We start from the raw sequence: 23,458 nt of genomic DNA, 5'->3' as shown, positions 1-23,458 counted from the left end.
TTCTTCTTCTTCTTCTTTAAGTAGAATGAGAATTAAATAAAAAATAAGCTGTTCATTGAATAAAAATAAATTTATTTGATTTTTTTAATGACTTTTTAGTATGAGTAGGGATGTAAGAAAAACCGACTAAACCGATCGAACCGGATTGAACCGGTCATATTTGATCGGTTTTTTAATCTGAATCAGTCTGTTCGGTTTAGGAAATTAATTTTTTTCAATTTTTGATTCGGTGCCGGTTTTGATACACTATACACTGATTTACACCGAAACCGACCCAATATATTTACATATAATATATATTAAATACATAATGAATATTTTGACTCTATTTGATAGACTTGTGGTTTAGACTTATGGGATGATTGTTTTAAGTTTTGGTTTTGTTTTGATGTCAAGACTTTGGTTCTGAGATTATATTTTGTTTTTAATTCTAATTCAGTAAAAGCTTCAAGCCTTAGTATTTATTAATTTTTTTATTTGTATTTTTGTGTATGGTTAGATTAGATATGGTTAAAATTGTGTACAAATGGCTAATTTAATTTTTTTTATATAAATTATTTATTATACTACAAATTTAAGAAATGACTTAATTTTGAAAGTACTTAAACCGATTAAACCGCATTGAACCGAACCGTTTGAATCGGTACGGTTTGGTGCGGTTTGATAAAAAATTCGATCTGTATTGGTTTTCAATATAATAAAACCGACATTATCAGTTCGGTGAAAAATTTTATCCAAATACCGACCGTCCCGAACCGATTACATCCTTAAGTATGAGTAAGATAGGCACGGTTGGCATGTGCTAAAATAGTACATGTTATAAAATCATCTCATTTATGCCATATCACCTCTCTGTCATCACTTCAAATTTAATTTATATTTTATTTTTTTTTCGTAAAAAGTTAAAAAATATAATAATTTAGTACATGCTAAACACCCTATTATAGAAGTAGTTTTATTCAAAAAATATTATGCTCTTAAGCTAACAATTTCTTTCAAATTATCCTTAAACTAGTATTAACCATTGACTAGGTACCTAAAAAATATTTTTATTTTTTATTATAATTATATTCCTTCCGTCTCAAAATATATATTTTGAGAAATCTATTTTTTTAATAGTACAATTATTACATTTTAAAAATATTAATTTTTCAAAACTACCATTGGGTAGTACAATTATGACATTTCAAAAATATTATTGTTAATGAATTAAATATAAAATTCATATTATTTTAGTTATTGATTTTTGAAAAAAAAACTAATATTTTGAGATAATAAAATATGAAAGGATTAATTTTTAAAAAAAATCGTAGTTTCACGTATTTTTCACTTTGAACCTCAGTATTTCAATTTCGACAAATTAAACCCTGAAATTCCATCTATGTTCCAATTTGTCCTCTCTATCTACCTCCATTTGTATAAAGTGGGGGGGGGGGGGGGGGGTGGTTTAAAGTGAAAAAATAGGTGAAATCTTGAAATTTTTGTGTAATTAACTATTTTCTAAATATGAAAATCACTAAAAACAAAAAATGATTAGTTACAAAATAAACTCTAAGGTTTCACTCGTTTTTCACTTTAAATTCCAATGTTTTTCATTTTAAACCCTTTTAAATTGAAATATGGAAGGAATTTCAAATTTTAATTTGTCGAAACTAAAACACTGAGATTTAAAATAGAAAAAGCATGGAATTTTGAGTTTTTTTTAATTATATCTAATTAACCCAAAATAAAATAAAAACTAATATTTTGAAACGGGAGGAATAATTAATTTAAACTTATAATATCGTATAAAAACAAAAATCACCGATTAATCGAACCCATCATAAAATGGTATTCAGATAATTTCCAATAGCTGTCTCCAATGCTTCCTCTAGAGGACAGCTCAGATTTGGCCACATCATTTACAGAGAGTGGCTCAGATTTATTCCTTAAAAAAAAAAAAAAAAAAAAAAAAAAGTTACCAAAACACACACTCACTTTGCCACTAGATTCCTCTCTTTCGATACACTCACTCTCTATCTCTCTCTCCCTACACACACTCGGACCTAGGGATATTGTTATAACTAAATCACAGTAGCGATTTGCTGTGAGATCGTGGAGGCTTTTTCTAAGTCTTTTTCGATAATCCGAATTGTTCATATTATACGGTTCATTGAGTATATCATTCATATAAAAAAATCAAGTTAATCATAAATCCGTAACCACACGATCATATTCAAATTGTTTTACAAAAATTATCAAGATAATATCAACCGTTTATTTTTTAAAAAAACAAATGTTTTCTTGTTATAAAGTTATAAATTTTCAATCAATTTATTTTCTGTATGGATGATTTATTCAGCAAACCTTACAATATGAACAGTCCAAATCATCAAAAAAGACTCAGAAAAAGCCTCAACAGACTCACAGTAATTCTAAGATTTTTTAAAAACACAAAGACTGTGTCCTGATCTGAAAAAGCACCAGTCCTTAGAAGCAATTCTAAGATTTTTACTCTGCCAAGCCACGCTAACCAACCAAAGCGTTGGACTTTTGGAGGAGCAGCTGAACTCCAAATCATCTTCAGAGAGGGAGAAACATTTCCATATCCTGATTCTGACAGAAAATAAAGAGAGTGGACTGAAAAACCACCCAAGGGATCCACCATCCAACACATGGAGTCATTTTTCTGTTTTACAGTTGCTGACGGCAGCAACGGCAATGAGGGCTTACACGGTGGCCGGTGACGGCGGTAGCAGTTGCTGATGACGGCAGTAATATATCAGTTGGAGGTGAAGAAACTAGGGTTTGAATGGTTTGGGTGTAAGGAGAAGAGTGGAAAGGTAGGCATGATGATAAGAATGATATTATGAAAATTGTAAGAAAATAAAATAAAAATTTTAAATTTTAAAGGTGCAAGGAGATAATTTTGTGGGGCAAGTAGAATTACCCTCATCTCTAACATTTAAAACCCTAATCCTAGCCCCCACCTCCCCTCAACCCCTTCCCAACCAGCCCCGAACCACCTATGCAGCATCGCAATTCTCTCCCTGTCAAGATGGATGGAGGGGTTGAAGCAGAGACAGAGGCAAAGCCAAAGACCAAGGCAGAGGAGGGGGAGGGGATGTGGCTGCTGGATAAGAGTCGCAGAATGGAGAGGGAAGGGGGGTGAAGGCCATCAAGAAAAGAGAGGAAGCGTGAGGTGGGTAGGAAGAAGGTTAGCAAGGGACAGGATGGGTGAGTATGGGTTTGGAGGCTGGTAGGAGTGGGTGGGGAGGGGTTAAAAGGTGACGAGGGGGTGGGGTATGTTATGCTGGAGGTAGGGTGAAGCTGGGGAGGGTGACCTAAGCAGGGAATGGGCACGGAGGGTGGCCAGAGTGTGGACGAAGCTAGTGGTAGTCAGAAAAGTGGCTGAAGCTTGTGGTGGTGGTGGTGGTGGGGTTAGGATTAAGGAGGTTAGGGATGAGACAAAAATTAAAATTCTACAATGGAATAAAATTCTAATTAATATATATATATATATGAATAGTTATTAACCGTCCTCCAATAGGTGCATGTAATGGATTTGGAGAAAGAATCTGGGTCGGAGTTTGCTGAGGTCCCTAGATGTTAATTTTGAGAGAATACAATCATTGCGGTCTGCCATGTTGAGTTTTTTAACTCGTTGACATTGAAATGGGGTACAAAAAAAAGCCACATTTCAATTGCATTCTAGACTCAAAACACAAGTACTCTAAAGTCCAACAAATCTGAGCATATCTCAGATAAGCTAAATACACAATACCTTCACACCATGATAGAGAACAGAAGCATGAAGTAATATTTAAAAACCATTACTCAATAATTTAAAGGCACAAACGCCTTCAAATGTATTAGTTTTAGTCATAGTTCCCCAAGATCTATTTTGTCCTACTGCAATGTAAATAGAAAAAATAGGGCAAGATACCTATTTTCCTTCCAACACCATTTCTCTTTTTTTTTTTTGGCAAATTAAGGCGTCTCACTCCCTCTTGGGGATTGATGATTATCATCGTCATCAACAGGGCTTCTGTCATCGCGAGGACTAGCGGTAGGGCTGCGGCCATTAGCATCAGAAGGACTCTGATACCTCTCCGCAGCAGGACTTTCCCTTACAGGGCTTCTGCTATTTTCTCTGGGGCTCTCACTGTAATCTGACCTGTCCTGCTCAGTTTCCGGTCTCCCTCTCTTAGGAGAAGGGCTATTATCCCTCTCTCTGACAATGTCCTCCTCCTCCTCAGGTGTTGGGCTGTGCTTCCTTGTTCTGGGGGGAGGTGTAGTAGCCCTCGTTGGCACGGGACTTCTACTGTAGCTCCTGGCTTGCTTCTCTTCACGCTCAACAATTCGCTCTCTTCTTGGAGGAGATCTTGACCGGCTGACAAAAGAAGGTAATTGATTTAAATAATTGTGTGAGAGCACCTGCAGCTGCAATTGCATTCACAAGAACAGTTCCCTCCCCTTCATATTTCATATAGTCCTTTTTTCCCATCAATCTTTTAAAATTAAAAGAAAAAAAAAATCTTCTTATTTTTAATTTTATTTTGATTCCTGTTTGATGTCATAAAAAACCAGTGATCTCTCCTTTTCTTCTACAGATATATCATTGCCTATGATAAACCATTCAGCGCCAGACTTAGCTCCATACAATAAATATTGCAGTGCAAATTACAGAATAAAACAACCATAATCAATGTATCCAAAAAAAACACACACAAAAAAAAAAAACCTGTAGCTACGGCTTCGACTGTAGCTTCGGCTTCTGCCACGGCGCGGAGAGCGTGATCTCACTGGTGATCGGGAATAACTCCGCCCCCGTCTGCATTACAAACAAATTGTTCGATTAACAATAGAACGAAATGGTAAGGTCATGCTAAAACAAAATGTAAAATTAGAAGAAAAAAATCAGAAAATCTACAATACTTGAGCTTCTTGGGACTATTCTGGCAATTTCTCTCTATATGACCTCTTTCACCACAACGATAACATTTGTTCTTCCAGTCTCCAGCTTTGCAATCTCGAGCCCAATGACCATCAAGGCCGCAATTGAAGCACCTTCCAGATCCAGGAGGAGGACCTCTACCCAGATATTCTCTTGAACCGCGTGGCGTCTACATATAAAGCATCATCAAAGTTGACATTGTTTTAATATAAATGAAAATCTTCAAACGTGCAGATAGAATAACACCAACATTTATAACTAATAAAATAATGATATGGCCAGATCATCGTTTTCCTCACAAAACCATACGACAATTCTCAAACTGACAATTAGTTAAACCGTAAAGGGGATACATTCATCCATTAAGATCAATCACAAAGCCCAAGAAACCAAAAATTGAAAAGAAAGTAAATACGGTACAGCCAAAAAAACCAAAAAGCTGGCAAAGCAAAATATAATGAAATGATACTAATGTGAAAAACAATTTCAGTTAATCTTTCAGCCTCACGCAAGACATCTCAAGTAAGCCAACTAAGTTGCCCCAATGATCATGAGAACAAGAGGCCATGGGATAGAAACAATGAAATGAACATTGTGAGCATGAAAACACAGACGATAGTATGCAGTGAGAACTTACTATCGTCTGTGTTTTCATGCTCACAATGTTCATTTCATTGTTTCTATCCCATGGCCTCTTGTTCTCATGATCATTGGGGCAACTTAGTTGGCTTACTCGAGATGTCTTGCGTGAGGCTGAAAGATTAACTGAAATTGTTTTTCACATTAGTATCATTTCATAGTTTTTTGGTTTTTTTGGCTGTACCGTATTCCAATCCAGAATGGAACGTGTAGAGGAATTCAACAGGAAAAGGCAAAGCATGTAGTTTACAACACTTACTCCCTTTGCAAATTCAACAATGATTCGACTTCCATCAAATTCTCTTCCATTTAAGCCATATCTTGCATCATCAGCATCTCGGGGGTCACTAAATTCCTGTGAATAGAAGTAGAGAGGCAAAAACAAAACAAGGGAAGTCCAAATTCCATAATCCCACCTATAAGCTACTTTTTTATATAAAAAAATAAAAATAAAAATAAAAATAAAATGATAAGTACTTAAGTACAATCATAAGCAAGAATTAGAGACAAGTTGATGGTTGATACATACAACAAAGGCATAGTCGTGCTTCATATCCACATCTCGTACTCTGCGGAAATGGTTGCCAGAAACAGTAAGCCATCATTACTTAAGTACTGAAGTGTATGATACTTCGCCCCTCAAGACGAACTAAACACCAGTTTGAGATTGTTGGCAATTCCATAAAAACATGCAATAACATTACAGAAACAATCGCCAGAGTCTCCTAGACACTCGGCATCAAACTCCACCAAGGCCACCCTCTCACCATTGACCTCCAGGTTAGGCAAAAGCCCAGAAACCTTCAACAAGACCATTCAAGTTAAAAAACAGACACCTGGGGGTGCAATGTTCCTTCAGATATAACATGATGAACAGTTAACATAAATCCAAGCACAAACACTGACTTGGCTTGGAAAATGACTAAATGTCTCCTACATGTTGTAGGAGACAAAACTCACACCATACATTGATTGAACGTTTAATCCAGAAACTATGTTGCAGTTTTAGATTAAAAGGTTACAAAAATAAATATAACACGATCTGCAAAAAGATCTGGCTTCCATAAGCGTACACCACCTTATAGTGTTCCACCAAACTTTCTGTGTGCGCGCGTTTATTGCATCAAATATTATTCTCAAATAATGAGTAAACATAGTTCCCAAAAGCTAAAAGGAAAGGATAAAGGGTTTTAATATTACGGTGCATTTTTATTTTTTTATTTTTATGACAAGCAATACTATGGTCTATATTGTAAAAGATGCAACTTTGACTTGGCTAAAAAGTAGTTACAGAATTAACCAGAATGAACCAAAAAGTAAGATAAATGTAGAGCAACATTACCAACAGGTTTCAAAGGAGTAAAAATACCTACGCACTATTCACAGAGAAGGCAACGATGCACAATTTCACATAACACCATTAAGTTGGAGGGCAATCCATGTGCTTACCTCCCATATCTGCTGAAGAGGCCCTCCAAATCACGGGAACGTGTCCTTGTAGACAAGCGACCAACATAAAGACGGGTATTACTGTATCGATCATCATAACGAGGCATTTTCAAACTGCAGTAATAAGAAACCTAGTTAGCAGCTACATTGAACACCAATGAAGTGACTTGAAAATGACATCAAAATTAAGTTCACCACAAAACATCAGTAGTTGGGGTAGAACAATTTTTTCAAACAAAATCAGACAAAAGCCAACAGCTTAGCATATAGTTAAAAAGAGGGAAAAAAATATGAATCTAGGACAGCTCAAGTCAAAGTCTCAAAAGGAGTAATTCCCAATCCTGTAGATTTACAAATCATCTACTCAATACAACAAGATCTTATAATATTCCAACTTTCCAACAACCTTTGTGTTGGCTATACAAATTCAATATATCCAATCAACAGTTCTAGGTCCAATTTGTTCTCAGATAGCCCTTACAAACAAATCAATCAATATTCTTGTTTCGCCTCAAAGTTAAAATCACTCTTTAGCTCAGACATCTCCATTTATTGCAATATATTTTTTCTCTATTTTTATAATCCTTACAAAATGCACTGATTGCTCATTTGCCCCAATAAACAAAAAGTGCAAAATCAACAAGGAGAGATGAAAATGGGAAGTGCTAAAAAAAAAACTTATATACACATATAGATGAGGGATGGCAAGTGGAATGGCTACATACTTTTCGCACAACGGCACAACTCTCTCTCTCTCAGCCTAGAAAGCACGGATACGGATACGAGGTACCGATACGGTGATACAACAAAACCTAAAAAAGTAGGATACGGGTTCAATTAGGATACGTTTGTAAAAAAATAATAAATAAATAAATTATTAACAGTGAGTTACACATAAGCTCAAGAATGTTAAGAAAATACAGTAACTTTATAATGCAAAATACTAATCTTTAAAAATTAGGTATTAAATTAAGCCAGTAGCTAGTTTAGTTTTTAAATTTTCAATAGGTTTTACAAATATTTCATTTCAATATCAAGTCTAATATGTTGATATTATAATATCAAAACAATCCACAACTTGACCCTATACTTTTTCCTTTTGCACTAGTTAAAAATATTCTATGCAAGTTTATTTGCTTATTTATTTATTAATATTTAATTTTACTATTGTTATATTATGTTATTAATCCTTACTTTTATGTAGTTATAGGGGACATCATGATACAATGAAGATATGTCAATTTGATGAATTCTATTACTTTAGCTTACTATGTTATTTTTATAAAAAAAACCAAGTAAAGTATTGTAAAAATATTCTATTTATCATCGCAATTATATTATATTATATTATATTATGATGTTATGCAAAAAGAAAAATGCTTGAGACCCCCTTTTTTTGGAGACCCCTACAACCCCCTTTAGATCTCAACCATTGATGTATGTGTGGGACCTACTCATGTATGTGTGGGGCCTACACCATCAATGGTTGAGATCCAAAGAGCGTTGTGGGGGTCTCAATCATTGTTAATGCAAGAAATGATACAGTTCTAATTTCGTAAAATTAGTAATATGTGACTTGGAGCATTTGATACTTCAAAATTAATTAAGAAGTGTCCAATAATATGTGACTTGGAGCATCCAATACTTCAAAACTAAGTATCCGATACATCAAAATTAATGAAAAATTAATTAAGAAGTATACGATATTTTTAAGAAGTATCTGATACGTATCCGTAAGTATCCAAGGATTATTGGTATCCAATATAGATAGAATACGGATACGTGTTCAAATTTGAAGCATCCGTGCTTCATAGCCAAAAGTCCAAACCCAAACACTTATAAGGTCTTAACTTTTAGAGGAGTCATGGAAATGGGTGAGTTATTTTGCTTGACTTGGGTGTAAAGAAGATTTTCAGGGTAGGGTTGGGGAGAGATGTACTAGGAAAAATTGAGCCGACTAATACATCAATTTCTTACCGGCAAAGCAGTTCAAATAGCTAAAAGATTACAACTTTCTGCATTGCAACCTCTGATTGTGCTTCAAAAAAACAATAATAATAATAATTTTACAAGCCTTTTTCAATAAGATTTTAAAACCCCAATTGCAAATTACCTAGCCTGATCGCAAAAATGAGAATCACAAGAACACAATATCGAGATCAACAGTTTCACGGAAATTCCAAAGAAGCAATCAACATTTTAGCATCACAAAGCATATATGTAGAGAGAAAAATTAAGCATTAAAAACAAATAAATAAATAAAGCGAAATTGAGAGACATACGAACCCTAAAACCCGAAAATTTAAGAAATTAAGAGCAAGGCAAGCAGGGAATTACGAGTGGAACAGCGTACCTTTTAGGACTGAGAGCCCCCTGTCGCGAGTTTGATTAGGAACCCTAGCTTCCTCTGATTGAGAGACAAAGCAAGCGTGTTGTGTTCTGTGCCTGTATTTATAGTAACAAACCGACAAGTTTCGACGGTCTGGATGCGTTTTCATTGTATCCAAGGGTTTTGAATTCACGATAAATGGGCCGGGCCGGTTTTGCATATATAATTGGCAGTCACGGCCCAATCTCATATTAGGGTGTCAAAAATTCCAGGTTTGGTTTTCTTGAATTTTTATTTTATTTTAAATAGAAATTAGCTTGGAAAATATAAAATTTTAAAATTATTTTTATTCTAGAAAAATATAAAATCATATAAAAATGGCGAGTGTTTTTTATTTATTATTTTTTTAATGAAATTAGTTTCCAATTTTTTTTTTAAGATTTAAAAAATATGTCTAAAAATCAAATCAAACAGAATTTAAATTATTATTCATTCCATTTATTCAGACTAGATATATAATTGTATATTTTATTCTCAAATAAATAATAATAGTAAATAGTCACAAGTTTATAGGTCTCACACATTTCACAAATTTGTGAATAATTTTGCCTCCTTTTTTTTATAAGAATTTGTGAAAATAAAAAAATAAAATGCTTTAATAGCAGAAATTCTCAGGTGAGTACATCGTCATGTATCTATTCAACCCAGTTTTTTGCCAAAAAAGTCATCAAAAAAGTCAAAAAATCAGTTTTTTACCAATTTTCCAAAACACCACAATTACACGCATTCTAGTATTCACTTTGTTCGTTATTTTTTTTTTCTTAAATAATTGTTTGGCATCCCTCTTCAAAAAAATAATGGCATACCCACCATCATCAAGTGACGTTTTTAAAAGTAAAAATGAAAATAATATTTGAAAAAAATTTGATTTCTTTTTCTTTTGAAGAACATTTAGAAAAAAGAAGAGAAAAAAAACAACTACCATCATCTTAAAATTTTAAATCACAAGTTTTATAAGTATTTTTTAAATTTGAGGTTGCTTTTAATTTTTTTAAGAATTACAAGCAAATTGATAAAATGTGGTATGTGATTAGGACCAGAACCACAAACATCCCTTTGTAGATATTTTAGTTGCTGCCATTATTGCTTTGTTTAATATGTATAATATATGACACGCAAAATGAAATTAGACGAAATATTCATATTAAAATGAATATGTTAGACTGATGTTTTTCATTTACTATATTCATGTACATTTTTAATTTTATTTTTTTTTGGAACAAATATTCAAGTACTTGATTTTCTAAAGAGTTTATAGTCAAGATAGACAGTACTAGAAAATATACGCCATGTTTGGTTTGTATTTATAAAACAATTTTGAAAATTAGTTTTTTGAAAAGAGTTTATAAAATTTAAAAATTTATTTAGTTGTATGTTTTGAAAATAATTTTAGAGTTTGGAATTATTTATTTATTTATTTGTAGTTAAATAAATGGATCTAAGAGAAAAATTGATTGGTCGATATGTAGGATGTGAGAGAATGAGTGAGGAGATAGAAAAAGTGATTGAATAATGTGTACTACAGAGAAGTTACTTTGAATTTGTTTTTCAAAAATTGTCTCTCAAGTGACAAATCAAACAAAGCCGTAATCTCTCAAACTTATATTTTGCATCAATTGAAGTTTTACACAAGCTTAATTTTAAAACAAAAAATGAAAATTAAAAAGATGAAGGAAGGTATATATACATATATAGGTGCAAAAAAGGTTCACAGAGTTCTTCAATGTCCAACCCATCCCTCCTTGTACCAAATGTTGAGGGTCAAGAGTTGGACCAAGTATAACAAGCTTATAGGAAATACATCTATGATAGACTTGTATCAAACAAGACTAATGTTATACATAAACAGATTTCTTATCATATTTTTTTTCCTACCAAACTCGTGTGCTTCATGTCTAGTAATAAGAAAATCGAGTAAGAAATCTCTTTCTGTATAGCATTTTACATCTTAAAAGTCTCCAAGTCAAAGGCATCTTTATTAGCAACATTCTCAACTCTTCACCATTTGTGTCACTCAGCCTTTGGCTTGAAAGATTTCCTTGTGTTGGATGCTAGAAACCCTCTTGAGGACCTTGCCACAAACTTCAGAATCTCATCAATGAAAATCACTGGCAGAGCCACAATCAAAACCAAGACCCATTCATTAACACTGAGGGGCACTATGCCAAACACATGAGCAAGGAATGGCACATAGAGAATCAGGAAATGCAAGCTGAATAAGATCGACATTGCCACAAGGAGCCAAGGATTAACCCAAGGTGGCATTGTCCAGAGGCTCGAGTCCTCAGAGAGGGCATTGAGTGAATTGAACATTTCGATGGCAACCAGGACGGAGAGAGAGAGTGTTGTAGCTTTCACTTTTCCACGCTTGAAGTAATCACACGGGTTGTCATCGAATGAGAAGACCTGATTCCCAGCTGTGAATGGTGAAACTGTGAAATTTCCCCAAGATGAGCATTGGCCCCAATTTGCAAGCTGAGAGTATGTGACCAATGTGTGCCCATCACCACTAAGGTCAATGCCTAAGAATGAGCCATGTGTGTACCAAATGATGAATACACCAACAGTTGCCATTCCAACATATAGCCCAATCACCTGCACATAATCCATTTGTTAATTATACAGATTAGTAGACTTCAATCTCATGGAAATCAGTTTTTGCAATGTGAAATCAGTTTTTCCAAACTTTTTACCAGATAGCGGAATAAAGTCCAAGGACTGATGAGCATGTCATCACTTCGGCGAGGGGGTTTCTTCATGATGTCCCTATCTGGTGGATTGAATCCAAGGGCTGTCGCAGGAGGTCCATCTGTGACAAGGTTGACCCACAAGAGTTGGACAGGGATTAGGCCTTCCGGGACCCCTAATGCCGCTGTTAAAAATATTGAGGCAACCTCACCTATATTTGAGGAGATCATGTACCTGCAATAGGGTGAAAACCATTCACAACATGAGCCCAATTGAAAGTTCATTTCTGCTACAAGCAGGATTATGAATTACCCTTTTCTTGATGTGTAAAAAGCTGCAAATGTTTATAAGTGATTCAAGATATAGTTTTATGGTTGAGATGGATTAATGCTATCATTGTAGATTTTCCCTTAGGAAACATTTTTTATCAACTCTTTTAATGCAGTGATTGATTTTAGGATTGGTTTCTTCTATATAAACCAAGTATTGTAATGGTGAAAACAGTTTTTTGGTGATTAATAAAATTTTGAGTCTCTCTCTTTTTCTTTTAACTTTTGGGTATTCATTATGAATCAGCCAACTGTTGATGCCTTTAATTCTTGCATTCGTACAGAATCAACAGATTTAAAAAATAATAATTTTGCTTTTGGTATTCATTCTTGAGTCAACCTATTCAAAATCTTGCTCTATCTTTTATCTTTATATGCTTCGATCATTTACTGCTTCGAGGGGAAGATGGGAAAGCACCTGATGAAAGCCTTCATGTTGTTGTAGATAGACCTCCCTTCACCTATTGCAGCAACTATCGTACTGAAATTATCATCAGCCAGCACCATATCAGAAGCTTCCTTAGCAACCTGGAAAGAGAAGAGAAATTAGTTTCAAGTTTCAAACAATGCTAACCTAAAGAAAATGAAGAAAAAACACACCTCTGTCCCAGCAATTCCCATAGCTATTCCAATATCAGCTAGTTTCAAAGCTGGTGCATCATTCACTCCATCACCGGTCATGGCAACCACCTCTCCATCTTCTTTAAGCAACTTCACAATTTCTTGTTTATGTCGTGGCTCGGCCCTAGAGAACAAAAGACCACCACTTTGTCTTAGGTGGGCTTTCTGATCATGAAGGGCCATGAACTCTTTCCCGGTTAAGCTTTTCAAACTAATGTCTTCTTTGGGTCCAAACACTCCTATTTCGCGACATATGGCTTCTGCTGTGTTCTTGTTATCTCCCGTGATAACCATAACACGGATGCCAGCCACCTTGCAGTCCTGAATTGCTCCGTAAACCTCTTTTCGAGGAGGATCCTATGAAGGTTTTAAACAACAATCACATTAGTTCTTTCAAAATATTCTGAAGGGTATAAAATGAAGCAGAATTGGCTTTGTTTGGCTGGGCTTATAAGTCCATTTTTCTATAAAAATTTCATAAAAACAAATATATATAAAAAAATAATAATAAAAAATAAAAAATAAAAACTTTACGTCATTGGCATGCTTATTTCCCTCCAAATGCCAATTTTAAACACTTCAAAAATTCAATAGAAAAGTCAATCAAAAAAAAAAAGTTAGGAATATGCCAAACAAATCAGTTTATTTAAGCAATATTGTGGTCTTATTTTAAGCCAATAAGCAAGCTTAAAAGCTGAGTGCCAAAGATTGACATGGCATAACTCACCCTCAGGCCAACCAAGCCAACAAAAGTGAGTTTACTCTCGATTGATGAATAATTTGATGGTTTGAGCAAAAGCTCATGAGCCGGATGATCATCATCGCCGTCATACGTTTCAAAATCCAGGAGATCATCTTTGTATGCAAACCCCAAACAACGCAATGCGCAACTTGACATTTCATGGAGGGCTTCCAAAATTAGGGTCCTTGAATTTTGATCCAATTCCATGACAGAACCATCATGCAATTGAATTTTTGTGCTTCTCTCCAATACATTTTCTACTGCACCCTGCCATAATTTACCACACAAAAATTTGCAATACAAACACTAGGTTTAGGAAAAGAAATGTATGTGAAAACAATCACAGCATTTTAATCTTTCTATATTACCTTAACAAGCAATGTCTTATTCCCGGATTGAGAGTTGACAATAACACCCATGGACTTCCTATCCCTATCAAACTCAAGAGTTGCAATTCGACGTTCAGTTCTCTTCCAGTGGCGACAACATCCTTAAATAACAGAACAGATTAGAAGCAAAGCACATAAAATCAATCTCGAAGTGGGTATGCTCAAATACAAAGTCAAACAATAAAAGAGAGCAAACAACGAAAAATTCAGCTGAATTCTAACATACTTAATAACAAATCACTGGGACTTGGGCACATCTCATCATCGTCAGATTCATCAGGCAAGCCCATTTTTTCAACTAGAACCTGAAATAACAAGGTAAAAAGTTCAAGAATTATCCATAATTTTGGCTAGTTAATGATACTACATTTCTGTGTTTACATGTTTCCAATCACAAACAAAACTTCTTTCTTCAGGTACTAATCACAAACATATTACTGATTTTGATTATTCGAATGCTTTGTTTATCACCTAATATGCATATATTCAAACTAATTTCAAATCTATTTAAGCATTGAGAGATTTATTACCTTTAGAGCTGCCTCGGTAGGCATTCCACTGGCAACAAATTTATGCTCTGAATGTGCAACACCGGCATCGTTGCAAACAGCTGCAATCTTTGCAATCATTTGAAGATTAACATCCATCCCGTGCACCGGCCAATCGTGAATTTTTCCATCACAAGGATTATAAGTAGTCCCATCCACCTTAAACCTTCTAAGCTCATTTGAATTAGTACCCATGGCTACAATCTTCGCCGCTGCCATTTGATTCGTAGTCAGAGTACCAGTTTTATCAGAACAAATCACAGTTGTACATCCCAAAGTCTCCACACTGGGCAATTTTCTCACCAGCGCATTCTTCTGCGCCATCTTTCTAGTGCCGAGTGCCAAACACGTGGTGATCACTGCGGGCAAGCCTTCTGGGATAGCCGCAACAGCCAGCGCGACGGCAATTTCAAAGTAATACGTGCATTTCTCGAACGAAAACTTGAAATTCTTAGGCCAAAACCCATTATCATACTCCCAAGTGAAAAAGTACTTGACATTGATGATCCAAACCAGCACACAGATTAACCCAATGATTTTAGTCAAGGCTTCACCAAACTCGTTCAATTTCTTCTTCAATGGAGTGTCTTCTTCGCTCTGCGAAGCAAAATGGATTTGGGTATGGACTTTGCCAATCTCTGTCTCCATTCCGATTTGGGTCACCAAGCAAATACAATTCCCATTAACAGCTGTTGTCCCTGCAAAAACCATACATTTTTTACCTTGAATGTCAGCATCTTCAGCCACAGCCTTGTTAGTCTTATTAACCGCCTCGCTTTCGCCTGTCAATGAGCCCTGCTCGACACGAACCGTGGAGCTTATAAGCTCCACAACTCTCATGTCTGCTGGGACTTTATCGCCCACTTTGAGCTCAACAACGTCGCCTGGAACGAGCTCTTTCGCGACTAAATTGGTAATTCTCTGATTGTCTCGAATCACAGTGGCTTGCTCGGATTGGATCTCTTTGAGAGCCTCCAATGCTTTCTCTGCATTGTTTTCTTGCCAGACACCCACAATCGCATTGACTATTAAGATCAAGAAGATGACCAGAGGCTCTACAAAGGGTGTGAGCTTGTCGCCGCTGCCTTCTTGGCCTCCATCGCACAAGGCAAGTACGAAAGAGACCATGGCAGCGGCGAGGAGGATTCGAACAAGAGTGTCGTTGAATTGGTCTAAAATCAAGGTCCATATCGATGGACCATCATGCTTGTCCAATTCATTGTAGCCATGAATTTGGCGGCGCTTTTCGACCTCCGAAGAGGTCAGTCCTGAGACTGTGTTGACATCGTAGTGTTTTTCGCATTCTTGGACTTGTTTCGCCCATGCCTGGAAGGTTTCGGCTTCATGATTTGGAGTTTTTCTTGGACTCGGGATTTCTCTGTTAACATTGATATGGCCACCTTTACCCATAATTGATCCAAATCAAAAATACACAAAGAAACTCTAATGTTATATATATAGAAAGAAACGAGTTCATACAAGCTTGGTGCCTAAGAAACAGCAAATTGACTAAGAAAGTGACTGTAGAGGCTGTTTCTATGACTCCAAAGGAGATTCAAAAGAAAGTGAAGCTTTTGAGGGAAGAAACAAAGACCCAAACGGTGGAAATTAGAGAGCTTCCAGGAAGAATCCAATGACAGCTGTGGATTTGCTTGCTTTTGTGGGCAGGAATAGAAAAGATTGAAAAAGAAAGAAAAAGACGAGTGAGATTCAATCTAATGATTGAACAATGGGGTTTAAAATAGGATAGAGCAATTGGGTTTGTGTGTATGCATTGAGGAATGTGACTAGGACTGTGAGGAGGACTTGGGGTCTGTCACCTTCATTATGCTATGTATATATATACTTCATTGTGCTACGTATATATATACTGTTTGCTTTCTCCAAATCTCTGTGCATTGCTCTTTCTCTTTCTTCAAGGAATTAAGAAAATATATAGGAAGCTTCCAGGATCCATCCTTTTTGAGTTTAAAACAAGGCGGTTAAACTGGAGAGTGATGTTTGGTGACAATGACAACTGCCAATGTTGAGACTTCGAGATGGCCATTTGTCCAGTTGTTTTTTTGTTTATGAGGGGTTCGTATATGGTCTCAAAAAAAAAAAAAAAAAAAAAAAAGGTAAAACAATTCTATGATTAAGTAAAGTTGGTATTTTGGACTTATATCTTAAATGAATCTAAACTATTGATGTAAAATTTTGAATATTTTTTGAGTTTTTATATTGGGAGTTGTAGTATTGCTCGGGTTTGTATTTGGTGGATGTTATAGTTGAAGCAAAATTTATGCAATTATTTAAATATTTTTTAAAAATTTTGAAAATTTGTGTTACTTTGTATGTTTAGCCTATGTTTGGCAAGAAGGTTTGGGTGGGTTTGGGGCTAAAATAGTCACAAAAAACAAAATAGGCTATTTTAGCCACAAAAAACAAAACATCAAATCCAACCCCTAATCATTACAATCCTCTCTCACAAAAAAAGCGAAAAAAGCAAAAAAGCCAAAAAGCCAAAAAGCCCTTCCCAAACCAGGCTAAAATAGCCCAGGCTAAAATAGCCAAAAAGCCAAAAAGCCAACCCACTTCCCAAACGGAGGCTTAGTGTAGTTTTTCAATGCTGTTTATAATTTTTTTATTTTGAGAATATGACTGTTTAATGTAACTTTTGTTTATAATTTATTAGCTAGAAGTAACTTAAGCCTCCATTGGGAAGTAGGTTGGTTTTTTAGCTTTTTTGACTATTTTAACCTGGGCTAAAAAGTTTGATTTGGGAAAGGCTTTTTGACTTTTTGGCTTTTTTGACTTTTTTTGTGAGAGAAGAATGTAATGATTATAAGTTTGATATGATATTTTATTTTTTGTGACTAAAATAGCCTATTTTGTCTTTTGTGACTAAAATAGCCAAAAAATCCCGTTTAGCTCTTGCCAAACGGAACCTAAATAATTTTTAAAAATTGACGTTTAAAAGTTGGGTGATGACTACTTTTAACATCAAGTTTTGAATACCAACCAACCCCACTAATTTGTTTGATTCAGCTTGTAAGATTGTTGTAATTATTTTGTTTTGAGAATTTGTGCTTAGAGTGATTGATAAAGTTAAAAGAATAAGCGATTTTAGTGTTTGATACAATTTTTACTTGTAGTTCATGAGTGAAAATAAGTTAAATAAGTTTTAAAAAAAATTAACAATTAGAAAGTTAGAGAAGTGATATATTTAATTCTGTTTTTCGATTATTAATTTTAACTTGTAAAACGCAAAACCAATCAAGTCTTTTCTCAAATGAGAAAGCATCTACTTCTACAAAATCATCCATCACACTTTCCATACATGTTTTTCTTGATGTTTTAAGCCGCCATAATTTTTTACAAAAATGTATATGGATAGATTAAATTTAAAAAAAAAAATAGTTTGGGAAGAGATTTTTTGGACTTTTTGGCTAAAATAGTCACAAAAAACAAAATAAGCTATTTTAGTCACAACAAACAAAACATCACATCCAACCCATAATCATTATACCCTTCTCTCACAAAAAATGCCAAAAAGTCTTTCCCAAACCAAGCTTTTTAGCCCAGACTAAAATAGTCAAAAAACTAAAAAATTAAAAAGTCAACCCACTTCCTAAATCAGCCCTAAATATAATTAACAAATTGTGTAAAATCTTATCCGTTTATATGAATTTTGTGTTGATATTGTGTTTAATTTCTCTGTTTTAAAGTGGATTAAATTGTTTCTAGCATGATTGAATTGTGTACAAAAATTGGAGCTATAAAAAAATTTGATTAACTATCATTTATTAGGGGCTGATCCATCTTTTTACTATAAAAAAACAATCTTAATTTTGGGAATTTTTTTCTTGGGCATATGGGAGAGAGAATATAAATATATATTAAGATAAGAAGAGAGGGAATATAAGAACTATGCAATACTTAAAGGGCGTGTTTGTTTGGATGGACTGGATAAGGAGGGACTGTAATCCATCGGATTATTAGTTCTGGGATACATTGTCTCCGGACTATTTGGTTGAACTGGATTTGTATTTTATGTTTGTTTAGTCATGGGATTATGTGTCTGGATTACACTATTTTTAGTGAATACAATATTTGGTTAGATGGACTGGATAAAGATAAATGTTCAAAAAATTATTTTACCCTTGTAATTTATAATTTCAATTAAATTAAATTTATAATTTATATTTTTTATTTTTTATTTAATATATAATTTTAAATTAACGACAATAAAAAAATAATTTTATTTAATATATAAATTAAATTTTCAACAACACTAAAAAAATTTAATTTATAAGGCCATAATTTATAATTTATTATTTTTAAATAAATTTAATTTATAATTTATTTTTTTAATTTAATAAATAATTTTAAATTAACAACACTAAAAAAATAATTTTATTTAATATGTAAACTTAATTTTTTAACAACACTAAAAAAATTTAATTTATAAGGTCATAATTTTTAATTTATTATTTTTAATTAAATTTAATTTATAATTTAAATTTTTTATTTAATATATAATTTTAAATTAACAACACAAAAAATAATTTATAAATGTTTAAAAAACTATTTTACCCTTTTCTAATTGTTTACTAAGTAATAGAATGAAGGGTAAAATGAACATTTCACAAAATAATCTCATGGGAAATCAATCTCATGGTTTCTATCCCAACCCCCCCATGGGATAGTGTCACGACCCAAACCCGCCCCTATGGGTTTAGCACCGTAACCGGCCAGTAATCTGAGATTACCGAAGGCCTGCTTAATAGTAATACAGTAGTATAGAGCACAAGGGCTGGCGGAAGCCAATACAGTAAATAAACAATGTCCAATGAGCTGTGACAGTTTGTATGCCAAAAAGACTTTTCATTCAAATATATACAGTCAGACAAAACAGTATGTACATATATACAGTCATTCAGTTTAGGGACCTAATCCCTATCAAACAGTACAGTAACAGTCCATATAGTCGAACAGGACAGATACAGAGACAGACGGGGAATTTAAAAACACCCCTAAGCCGTAGCTTGACAGGCTCGGAACCTCGCAGTGAGGCACAACGATTGGATTGACAAAACTGGAGTTTACCCCGGCACTTCTAGCTGCGGTCGGGTGCTTGTACACCTACATATATATATGAACAGTGAGCTAAAACCTAGTGAATAACACAATGCGTAAAGAGGTTAAGAATGAATGTCCTTACAGTAATGAAAACAGCTCATTAAATCAGTATTTCAATCGTTCAGTCGATACAGTCATATATGGTCCATCCATTAGCATAACAGTACAGTAAACAGTAGGTCTTAAAAAGACCGAGCAGTAAATGATGGCCATCAGTCAGTAACAGTAGTGGTTCCAACGAGGGAACCGACAGAGATCTCTGTAACAGTAACAGTAAACAGTAGGTGCTAAGGATGCCACAATACAGTTCAGAACATAGGACATACATTCATTCAATTAACAGTATCAGTTCAGAAAGCAGTACAGTTCAATTGTTCAGAAGATAATCATTTTGAACATATCTTTACACAGTTCTTACTCACAGAGTTCTGGGCTACAGTAAGCTAGAGCGCGTCCCCAGTCGCCAACCTTACACAGTTACAGATTGAACACACACTAAGCTACACAGTTGGGAAAGATAATAACTTAATCCCTAATTGCTTCGGTGTGTTCTACATCTATATCCTCCTTAAGATGCCTTAAACTAAGCCTAAGAATGCCTAGGATGAGATGAGGATGCAAAGATGCACTTGAAAAAATATTTCCAGATTTTTCAGAAAACAGGGGTCACGCTCGAGCGTATGTTAATCCGCTCAAGCGGATATGCAGACAAAGGTTTTCGCTCGAGCGTAGATTTACCCGCTCGAGCGTTCTGCAAAACAGTCAAAAGTGCTGGATAGGCAAAAATCACGCTCGATTGGGCGCTCGACACCCGCTCGAGCATGAGACACAATGCCCCACTCGAGCGTCAATTATTCCGCTCGAGCGGAATTCAAAACAGAACAAAATGCTGGGAGCACGATTTCCACGCTCGAGTGCCAGTCACCCCGCTCGAGCGTGAGTCCAAATTCTGGAAATTCCATATTTGAACCTCAAGCTCAAAACCAAGTTTTAAACCATAAATTTCGATCATCTTGGGTCAATTGTCCAAAAAACACATCAAAACTCATACTTTAACATGATTCAAAGCTCAATTTGTAAAATCAAAGCCCAAGGGTGTTTCAAATAAATCCAATTCAAACCAATTTCTATGAATATGAAGAACATGCAAACATGTATGTCCTATCTTCTGAACTGATATTGTTTACTGAATGAATGTATGTCCTATTGTGGCATCCTTAGCACCTACTGTTTACTGTTACTGTTACTGTTACAGAGATCTCTGTCGGTTCCCTCGTGGAACCACTACTGTTTACTGACTGATGGCCATCATTACTGCTCGGTCTTTAAGACCTACTGTTTACTGCTATGCTAATGGATGTACCACATATGACTGAACAACTGTACTGACTGAATGACTGAAATACTGATTTAATGGACTGTTTTCATTACTGTAAGGACATTTCATTCATAACCCCTTTACGCATTATGTTATTCACTGGGCTTTAGCTCACTGTTTATATATATATGTAGGTGCTCAGCCACCAGACCGGAGCTAGGAGCGTGGGTTAGACTCCAGTTTTGTCAAGCCAGCCTTTGTAATACAGTAACACAGTAAAACAGAGTACAGGGCCTGGCGGAAGCCAATACAGTAAATAAACAATGCCCAATGAGCTGTGACAGTCTGCATGCAAAAAGACTTTTCATGCATTCACATATATAAACAGTACAGTCTATACAAAATTTACAGTCACACAGTACAGGGACCTAATCCCTTAACAACAGTACGGTAAACATTCAGTCTATACAAAACAGTGAAACAGTACAGAAGGGGGAATTGTAAAACACCCCTAAGCCTTAACACGATAGGATCGGAACCTCGCAGTGAGGCACATAGGCTGGCTTGACAAAACTGGAGTCTAACCCACGCTCCTAGCTCCGGTCTGGTGGCTGAGCACCTACATATATATATAAACAGTGAGCTAAAGCCCAGTGAATAACATAATGCGTAAAGGGGTTATGAATGAAATGTCCTTACAGTAATGAAAACAGTCCATTAAATCAGTATTTCAGTCATTCAGTCAGTACAGTTGTTCAGTCATATGTGGTACATCCATTAGCATAGCAGTAAACAGTAGGTCTTAAAGACCGAGCAGTAATGATGGCCATCAGTCAGTAAACAGTAGTGGTTCCATGAGGGAACCGACAGAGATCTCTGTAACAGTAACAGTAACAGTAAACAGTAGGTGCTAAGGATGCCACAATACAGTTCAGAAGATAGGACATACATTCATTCAGTAAACAATATCAGTTCAGTAAACAGTTCAGTTCAGTATTCAGAAGATAATCATTTGAACATATCTTTACACAATTGTTACTCACAGAGTTTGGGCTACAGTAGGCTAGAGCGCGTCTTCCCAGTCGCCAACCCTATACAGTTAACAGATTGAACACACTAAGCTACGTAGTTGGGAAATATAACAACTTAATCCCTAATTTGCCTTGGTGTGTTCTACATCTATATCCTCAACAAGATGCCTTAAACTAGGCCTAAGAATGCCTAGAATGAGATGAGGATGCAAAGATGTACATTTAAAAGCATTTTCAGAAAAACAGAGTCCCGCTCGAGCTCAGGTCTCCCCGCTCAAGCGGTCATGCAATAAAGGTACTCGCTCGAGCGTAAACTTTCCCGCTCGAGCGTACTGTAAAAGTACTAGATGGGTGAAATCTCCGCTCGATGCCCGCTCGAGCGTGAGACCTGACTCCGCTCGAGCGCCCAATACTCCGCTCGAGCGGACTGTAAAACAGTGCAGAGATACTGGATGCTCGAATTATACGCTCGAGCGGCACTTCCTCCGCTCGAGCGGAAGTGCAGAATCTGAGAATTCCAGATTGCACCTCCAAGCCAAAAACCAAGTTCAAAAGCATTAAAACCGATCCTCTTGGGCCCATTTTCTGGAAAACATTTATAAACACATAGAATAACATGGTTCAAAGCTCGATTTGAGAAATCAAGGCCCAAGGGTGTTTAATTCAAACTCAATTTCAAACCACTTTTCAAGAATATGAAGAACATGCAAACATGCATGAATTCAAATCATTTTGAAGCTTCAAAACATGCTCTAGTGAGCCAATTGATCCCAAAACATGATGAAAACATGGACTACTCTTAAAACATGGACATGCATGTGACAATTTGCCATGAATTCAACTCAACTCATCAATTCAAACATGCATGCATGAAATGAGCTTCAATTCACCATTAATGACCCAATTCATGACCTAGCTCTACAATCTAACGTGGACCATGCAACAATCAACCCAAAACATGAACAAGAAGACAATGGAGCTACCTTAAGTCTTGTAGTTCAAGAAGGGAGCTCAAACATGCAATCTCTTCAACAATTTCTTCAATTTCCAAACAATTCACAAGCAAAATTGAGATGAAATCAACTCCTCAAGTCTCTCTCTCTCTCTAAGGTCGGCTAGAACAAGAAGAAATGGCTGATGAAATGTTCTTCAAGTGTGTACATAAGGCTCAAGTGTGTGTATTGAGTGGGCCACTAAGGGTGGCAATTTGGTAATTAAGTCTAACTCTTTAATTAGCTTATTTAATCTAATTTAATCA

At 35.3% G+C, this 23,458-nt stretch overlaps 2 protein-coding genes across 7 annotated transcripts; both read right to left on the bottom strand.

The window, feature by feature from the left end:
• Positions 1-3,778: 3,778 nt before the first annotated feature.
• LOC114289734 (serine/arginine-rich splicing factor RS2Z33) lies at positions 3,779-9,493 on the bottom strand. 6 transcript variants are annotated; one of them, XM_082919293.1, is made up of 8 exons: positions 9,378-9,451; positions 7,711-7,836; positions 7,025-7,138; positions 6,105-6,376; positions 5,835-5,930; positions 4,918-5,105; positions 4,724-4,813; positions 3,779-4,372 (listed from the first exon to the last, which is right to left on the bottom strand). In XM_082919293.1, exons 4-8 carry the CDS (start codon positions 6,126-6,128, stop codon positions 3,970-3,972), a joined length of 801 nt encoding a protein of 266 aa, XP_082775419.1. In that variant the 5' UTR covers positions 6,129-6,376; positions 7,025-7,138; positions 7,711-7,836; positions 9,378-9,451; the 3' UTR covers positions 3,779-3,969. The 6 variants fall into 6 exon arrangements, with proteins under 6 accessions (XP_082775419.1, XP_082775421.1, XP_082775418.1 ...); XM_082919295.1 differs by having other exon boundaries at positions 6,945-7,138; positions 9,378-9,450; XM_082919292.1 differs by having other exon boundaries at positions 6,105-6,144; positions 9,378-9,450.
• A 1,588-nt stretch (positions 9,494-11,081) lies between these two features.
• On the bottom strand, positions 11,082-16,570 carry LOC114289733 (calcium-transporting ATPase 1, endoplasmic reticulum-type-like). The gene is made up of 8 exons (XM_028233501.2): positions 14,713-16,570; positions 14,409-14,487; positions 14,162-14,283; positions 13,779-14,060; positions 13,031-13,408; positions 12,849-12,958; positions 12,107-12,335; positions 11,082-12,008 (listed from the first exon to the last, which is right to left on the bottom strand). The coding sequence occupies exons 1-8, from the start codon at positions 16,138-16,140 to the stop codon at positions 11,424-11,426; spliced, it is 3,213 nt and encodes a 1,070-aa protein (XP_028089302.2). The 5' UTR covers positions 16,141-16,570; the 3' UTR covers positions 11,082-11,423.
• Between the last annotated feature and the right edge of the window lie 6,888 nt (positions 16,571-23,458).

The sequence above is a fragment of the Camellia sinensis genome, chromosome 3 (assembly GCF_055761805.1).
Source record: "Camellia sinensis isolate YWXY chromosome 3, ASM5576180v1, whole genome shotgun sequence".
Taxonomy (NCBI): domain Eukaryota; kingdom Viridiplantae; phylum Streptophyta; class Magnoliopsida; order Ericales; family Theaceae; genus Camellia; species Camellia sinensis.
Note: the sequence above shows the minus strand (reverse complement) of the source record. Positions and strands in the feature narration are given on the sequence as shown.